Source organism: Leiobunum rupestre, chromosome 9, assembly GCF_980474605.1.
Source record: "Leiobunum rupestre chromosome 9, qqLeiRupe1.1.hap1, whole genome shotgun sequence".
NCBI classification, from domain to species: Eukaryota; Metazoa; Arthropoda; class Arachnida; order Opiliones; family Sclerosomatidae; genus Leiobunum; species Leiobunum rupestre.
This window is the reverse complement of record NC_143392.1, coordinates 45,698,177-45,706,440: the sequence shown is the minus strand read 5'-3', so window position 1 is coordinate 45,706,440 and position 8,264 is coordinate 45,698,177. Positions and strand designations below refer to the sequence as shown.

The following is an 8,264-nucleotide window of genomic DNA, read 5'->3' as shown; positions in this document are numbered from 1 at the left end:
TTAAAAAAAAACTTACTAATAACTCGTACCGATAGGTCTTCGAGCGAATCTCTGATCAAATAGATCTTCGAGTAATAAACTACATAAAAACTAAATAAAATAGCCAGAAATTCCAACGGTAGACCGTTGGAATTTCGCGTACCGTATTATTTTTCAGTTTTCTTTCGCGTATTGAAAGTTAGCGGGTTTTGCTGGGTTTTTAAATCTTAGTTAGCTCTTTAGTCGGCTAATTAAAGAACCAACTCAAAGTTAGCTCTCCCAAAAGTTATTATGAAGAATCGTCAGAAGGAAATAAAAATACGAAGTTTTCTGAAGAAGGTTTTGTTATGGTGCCGTACTTTTATTGCGTGCAAATTAAAAAAAACCCCGGGCGAAGCCGGGTATTAAAGCTAGTTATGTATAAGACCGAGTACCTCAAAATAAAATGTTTCGGATTTTTTATGGTTTGATAATATATATCGGTCACAAAATTTACGGTTTCCAAACCTAAACGATTAGGATAGCCATGGATAAAGTTGCGAACATTCCACTAGATATGGCTATATTAATTAGCGAATTAATTCCGTTCAAATGTAGAAACGCGTGTAGTAGCGCCACGATTCACGATAAACAAAAACAATACCGCGAAAAGAAGAGGTGGTTGTCCGTGCTTGGAGTGGAGAAGTTGACTAGAGGGGAAATTCCCATATCTGTAGCCTAGATAAAGTTTGAAATTTCAAAGATAGTTCTGCATCTACCCAGTATTTGAGAAAATCTTTTTTAAATCTGTAAAAACGGGTTTTAAATCGATAGTTTTAACGATTACTCGACTAAAATTTGACTGATTAATCGGCAACCGATCTGTTTGAGCACCACACCAATTTTTCTGAAACCGCTTTATCTTATATAATTGTGATGAAACCACAATTATTATGATAAACGGATAAGTAGTTAAGCCTTGTCTTTGTACTACTGCCATTTTAGCTACACAGGAAGGTTCAAGGTTGATAAAAATTTCCACGCGTGTTCCACGGGAAAATATATTAGTGGCGCTCCAACAAAATCCGAGGCAGATCTATGACGTCAGCGCTCTGAGGTCATACCAGTGAAACGCGCTAAGAGACATATTCAGAGCGAATCTCGAGCAATCAAATGGAAAACGCTCTTAGTTACTTCAGTGACCGACTGGTAGCGTCAGCCAAGCGCACCCGTTCGATGATTGGCAAAATTCAAATATTAACGTTTTTGAGTCTCCCCCCTGAAGAAAGCGGATCGCGTGTCGACTTGCACGCGCCAAAGTACGGCCGACTCCGTGCGCTCGTTCCGCTGGCGCGAGAGGGAGCGCATGGAGGCGGCCATGGCCAAAGCTACAAATGCCTACTCCCCAATTAACTCATAGAAATGAGACTAGAACCACTGCATTATCCGGTAATTTCAAGGAAAACGTGCAAGCTAGAAGGCTGCCATGAGAGTGGAAACGCTACAAATCAGGAGTGCGCCATCTATTAAGATCAATTTAAACTTTTATTTTTTTCAATAGATGGCGTGCTCCCACAAAGAATACCGGCGATTCCACTATCATGCTATCTAATTGTGCTTCTAGTCTCATTTACATCAAGGATCCTAGATGTTAGAAGGATACGAGGCGAGGGACGAAAAATGGCAGCGCCGTCGGTGGTTATACGCGATAGAGAATCCGTCTTTAGTTTCCGTCAAGGACAAAACATGGAGGAAGCAGCGCCAAAATTTGTCCTCTAGGGAATAGAAACAAGACCTCCCACGTTTAGAGGCTCTCTTAATTTCGACGGCGCTGCCGGCGTTTTGAAAACACGGGCTGGCCTTGGTATAAAGAGTAATTTTGCTGGTTCAGGATTTATTCAGCGATTCGATAGGAAGTATTAATAAACGAGTTTTATTGGTACTAATTTAAAAATAGGGTATCAGTATATTTTCAGTGTTCTTTTTGCGAAAAGCCTATTTTTTTTTGTGGCAAAGTGGAAGATGCTATATAATTTACATGGTTTCCTGTCAAGCTAATTGTCCCTTGTGTCTTTGGTGGCTAAGAAACGCGATCTCTTTGTCTTGGCGTACTTTGTAGTGATTATATTACACATGAATTCCAGCCTATTCTTCGAATACCTACTCTGGGAAATGGTCGTATAAAATTTCAAACAATGTTAATCTTCCAGTTGAGTTCCAGAAAGTAAAATCGATATCGGGAGTCTTGGTATAACTTTTCATAAAAGTTTTATACATAACAACATCAAATGGACCAGTCAGAGCCAGTGGGATAATGTTATCTATAAACATCCAATTTTGTCCACGAATAACGTTATGTGAAACACGCACCAGCATGGACATTTTATCTTTAGAATCAAAACTAATCATAACCAATTTTATGGCATTGATGTATTCTCTCTCTAATAGCTTTGTAAAAAACTCTATGATGTTGCTGTCTTCCAGTGACAAAAATATAGAAGGAGCATTTAACCTTTGTTTCCAAATTTCTTCCAGAATATGTTCGTACTTATAATCTGTATATGACACTATTGTAAATAGAAGCTTCATAAAGTATTCTGCTGACAAAAACTCCTTGATGTCTGTGTACAAAATTAAAGCAAGATCCTGGTAAGGCCATCGTGAGAAAGTAATTAAGATATTTAACGTTTGGCTTCGAAAAAATTCCATTTTAATTTCTTGCTCCATCTGTGCCATTAGGAATAGCAGAACTTCAGGGTTGTTACGTTCGGCGCAAGTACTCGCAACTCGCGAAATATTTTCCAGTTTTTGTTCCTTCGGCATTGTTTTCCATAACAACTTAATAGATGGCAAGTTTCCTTTTTTCCCCATCAGCCGTGACAAAATAAGCTCATAGATCTCTCTTTCAGTGCTACCCTGGTTTGCCAGTACTTCTAAATGATTCTCCAAATAACAACACCAAAATGCGGTGACAAAATCTTCCCTTTCGCGAATTACAATTGGATCTTTTCCGTGAAAATGCTCAGGTTCCAGACGTCTCCATAATTTATCGGCGTATTCAAGTCCGTAACTGCAGGCTAATTTGAATCGAAGTACTAGAGCCGATTGGTCTCCCACGAAATTAGTTAATCGTCTGTGAACCAGAATTTCTGCGGTTTGCCTCCGGTCAATAATTCCCTGCTTTGTCCAGAGTGTGAAATGCACTGACCACGACGCCATATTATATCCCAAAAGCGCAGCGTGATCATTTATCCACGCGTAAATTTCTTGACCGACGCATCTTAACATGGAAAGTACATCGGGTTTGTTAGACTCCGGAATCGGCAAGGTATCCATGCTTTTAAAAGCTTCTTTTATTAGATCATTTAAGTTCGTATCAGTGAAAACGTCATTTTGTGTGATGGCTAGAATTCGGCGTAGCATTTCATTAGAAGTCCACAAAGATACTGATAACCGTACCAATGATAAGTAAAATAAACTTGGTGTGGGCAAAGCGAGTTTCATCGTCAGCTACGTTTAATATTTCTTATTCTGTAAAATAGAAAATGCGTGATCTACAAACAAAATTTAATACTTAATGTTTCATACTGAACACATTGGTCAAATAAACATAAGTCAAAATAAAACAGAAATATATACAATAAGCTAAGTTTTTTTAGATCAATCCCTCAACTAAAAAGAACGATGAAAAAGTATTACATCTGGGTTGAAAAGAAGCGATTGGGCTCGAAAAGCTTCCCCAATATTCTTTTTAATAAAAGTTTATTTTAAACCATGAAGTATCTGTCTCTATAGTACACTCTGTTTAAAAAGTCTTCGACAGGTGAAATTTTTGCCCTCTTTTTAATTCTGCTAGAAAACTATAATAGATAGATCGACGAAACCAATTGCAACTATTATTTATTTTCCAATATCTTTCGTTATTTATCGGTTTCGTCCACCAAAAATTAATAGTTTTGGCAGCTACCTTCAAAACTCATTTTTGACAACTTTTTAAATATTGGTTGAATTCACAATGGTCGATTCATATTTAGAAAGTGGAAAGATTTTCCCTCTACAACCAACGGTTGAGAAGTTATCGCGTTTACAAACTTTCGTCGAAACTAGGAAACACCTAAAATGCACCAAGCGATTATTAATAACGTAACTTCGACAGCGATCCAACAACATGTTTAATTAAAGGCTGGTTTAAAATTGTGGTAACCATTATTATAAACAATTTCTAACGCAAATAGCTTTTTAAAAGCTTTAGCGTATAAAAAAGGATATTCCTAAAACCACTTGCCAAGTTGTTTTTGGGATTTGTTTTTTTTAACCGGCCTTTAATTAAATATATTTTCAATGTTAGTGAATCGCTGTCGAAGTTGCGTTATTAATAATCACTTGATGCATTTTAGGTGTTTCCCAATTTCGACGAAAGTTTGTAAACGCGATAACTTCTCAACCGTTGGTTGTAGAGGGAAACTTTTTCCACTTTCTAAATATGAATCAACCATTGTGAATTCAAAAACGCGCGAGTCAGTGCCGTAGAACCAATATTTAAAAAGTTGTCAAAAATGAGTTTTGACGGTAGCTGCCAAAACTATTAATTTTTGGTGGACGAAACCGATACATAACGAAAGATATTGGAAAATAAATAATAGTTGCAATTGGTTTCATCGATCTATCTATTATAGTTTTCTAGCAGAATTAAAAAGAGGGCAAAAATTACACCTGTCGAAGACTTTTTAAACAGAGTGTACATTACTTACTATTTACTAGTTTAAATTAACCATGGTTAAATTTTGCGTTTATGAAAAAGTATTACATTTTCAAACATCGCTCGTTGGAATTTACGGTCAATTGGACGTCTTATAACTTTCTCGAACATGACTTACTTTGGCAATCAAGAAGTTGTGTTGTTATGTGTAACTAGTAACCTTACCGATAGTCTCTTTTATCATCTTGAAGATGATTTTAAACGGAAATGAGTGAGTTTTATTACAAAAAGCTACGACCAAGTGGGCCCAGCTGACTATAACGTTGCCAGTTCGCCTCTGCTTAACATACACTCATTCGTTCATCCAACACAACTAGAAATGGTGATAATAATAATCAGCTAAGCTATTACCCAATGCACCACACAGGCGTAAGTCCATCAGTGACTTGTGAAGCCAATTACCGGTGGCAAGGTTTAATGGTGTAGGACAGAGGTGATTAGCCACACAAGCCAAAAGCTCCCTTCACTTACATACTAATCACAACTCCGTGAAGTTTAACATAAAATACGATAAACCTTTATACCGTTACAGATCCACCAAGAATCCTCCCTGGTTTGTTACTGTGGCGACCAGAACACGAAATCGGCTCTCATTTCAAATTCGCTACCTGTGAATGATTGACCTAGTACCATAAGTAACATAATACTTCTAAGTATGACACTTAATCGTGCAATTTTTCTTATTACATCATTTCTTCACCAAAGATAAATCAGTAAAACGACTAGCAACTCTAAAACCCGGGAGTTTAATCCTTTTTGTGGTTTGAATTTTTCTTTTGGTCACAGTTCAAATTCAGCCAGTCATATAGTACTCCAAAAAAATTGGCTGTTGCGTAACGATAGTGCAGCTAAATACGCATTGAGCATAAAAATGGCGCGCCAAAATAAATAACTATAATATAACTATAAAATAAATATCTATAATATAACTATAAAATAAATATCTATAGTATAACTATAAAATAAATATCTATAATATAACTATAAAATAAATATCTATAATATAACTATAAAATAAATATCTATAATATAACTATAAAATAAATATCTATAATATAACTATAAAATAAATATCTATAATATAGCTATAAAATATCTATAATATAACTATAAAATATCTATAATATAACTATAAAATAAATATCTATAATATAACTATAAAATAAATATCTATAATATAACTATAAAATAAATATCTATAATATAACTATAAAATAAATATCTATAATATAACTATAAAATAAATATCTATAATATAACTATAAAATAAATATCTATAATATAACTATAAAATATCTATAATATAACTATAAAATAAATATCTATAATATAACTATAAAATATCTATAATATAACTATAAAATAAATATCTATAATATAACTAAAATAATAAACTATATAAAAATATACTATAATATATATAACTATATAAAAATATACTATAATATATATAACTATATAAAAATATACTATAATATATATAACTATATAAAATATACTATAAAATAATAAACTATATAAAATGATACTATAAAATAATTAAAATAAATATACAACAAAATAATTAAAATAAATATACAACAAAATAATAAAAATAAATAAACAACAAAATAAAAAAAATAAATATACAACAAAATAATAAAAATAAATATACAACAAAATAATAAAAATAAATATACAACAAAATAATAAAAATAAATATAACAAAATAATAAAAATAAATATACAACGAAATAATAAAAATAAATATACAACAAAATAATAAAAATAAATATACAACAAAATAATAAAAAAATATACAACAAAATAATAAAAATAAATATACAACAAAATAATAAAAATATACTATAAATAATTAAAATAAATATTCTTTTAAATAATTAAAATATATATACTTAAAATTAATTAAAATAAATATACTATGAAGTAATTAAAATAAATATAATATAATATAATTAAAATAAATATACTATAAAATTATTTAAATAATTATACTATAAAATAATTTAAATAAATATACTAAAATAATTTAAATAAATATACTACATAATTTAAATAAATATACTATAAAATAATTTAAATAAATATACTAAATAATTTAAATAAATATACTATAAAATAATTTAAATAAATATACTATAAAATAATTTAAATATATATACTATAAAATAATTTATATATACTATAAAATAATTTAAATAAATATACTATAAAATAGTTTAAATAAATATACTATAAAATAATTTAAATAAATATACTATAAAATAATTTAAATAAATATACTATAAAATAATTTCCATAAATATACTATAAAATAATTTAAATAAATATACTATAAAATAATTTAAATAAATATACTATAAAATAACTTAAATAAATATGCTATCAAAATTATACAATTCAAAAAACAAGGACAGTACTTTTATTAAAATTATTTTTTTATATATTACGGATATAACACCGCCAAAAAGCGAAGAGGTACCCCATTTAAATATTTTTTAAATGAAACAACAATGTTTCCCAGCCAAAAACACCTACAATATCTATTCCACCCTCAGTTTTCAACACGTATGAAGCTATGCTACCCTATATCAGTATGACTTAGACGTAAGCAGAGCGCAGGCTTGAGCATGCTGAGACTAGGGTGAAGGAGAACATATAGTTATAGTAACGCCTCCCACTAAAACGCGCTTTGCTATAGGACGAAACGAGTCCGGAGTTATCGAGGAATTCGTTTTCTACGGGTTCAACACGAAAAATACTGAATTTCTAAGCGATGTTTGTTGACAACGTACGGTACTATAGTAATACGTTAAAAGTACTAAAAGTTTCTATTAAAAGTATACTTTCAAAAATTAGTAGAAGAATTTAGTTAGCCAAACGTTCTTCAGTTAATAGAAAGATATTACGAAAATAACTAACCCTTAAGTTGAAAGCCACGCAACAAACATCTGCCTTCTTTCCGAAGAGATACAAAACGTTATTGTGGGAAAAAGTAGAACACGCGAGGAAATAATTTTTACGATTGGGCTTAACTAAACGTTATTGTGGGATACAGTAGAACACGCGAGGAAATAATTTTTACCTCTCCGAGGGGACAAAGTCCCCTAGGAGGGGTTATACAACCACCGTGTCTGTCTGTGGGTCTGTCTGTCAGGCCTGCGAACGCGTTCGCATTTTCGGTGCAAAGTGTTATCACTGCGTACGCAGTTTCTCGAGATCTCTGCGTTCGCAGTTTCTCGAAGGGTTGGCAAAACCACCGTGTGACGGTGAGCGTTAACGGATTCATTTTCGGTTTGGTTTGGATGGTGTTTTTTCGCTCACCGTGGTGACGGTTTGGTGTATTACGTTTTTGTAATGTTTATGCGTAGGTTGTGAGTGTTGAATTTGTTGTGTTTGTGTTCTGATGGTTGTGCATGTTGAGTCTGTTGTGTTTATATGGGCGTTTTCTCTCCAACTTCTTCTTAATGACTTTGGGACGGACCGAGTGCTGAGTGTTACGCAACCTCTCAACGTCCAATGGCAGGGTTTCCACCAATTGTTTACG

At 32.2% G+C, this 8,264-nt stretch overlaps 1 protein-coding gene across 1 annotated transcript; it reads right to left on the bottom strand.

The window, feature by feature from the left end:
- Positions 1-1,875: 1,875 nt before the first annotated feature.
- LOC149928533 (uncharacterized) lies at positions 1,876-7,751 on the bottom strand. Its single transcript, XM_090158677.1, has 2 exons — positions 7,640-7,751; positions 1,876-3,489 (listed from the first exon to the last, which is right to left on the bottom strand). The coding sequence occupies exon 2, from the start codon at positions 3,460-3,462 to the stop codon at positions 2,119-2,121; it is 1,344 nt and encodes a 447-aa protein (XP_090014803.1). The 5' UTR covers positions 3,463-3,489; positions 7,640-7,751; the 3' UTR covers positions 1,876-2,118.
- Between the last annotated feature and the right edge of the window lie 513 nt (positions 7,752-8,264).

Excerpts from the sequence above, each read along its gene's own strand:
- LOC149928533 (XM_090158677.1), bottom strand. The coding sequence starts at position 3,462 with ATGAAACTCGCTTTGCCCACACCAAGTTTATTTTACTTATCATTGGTA.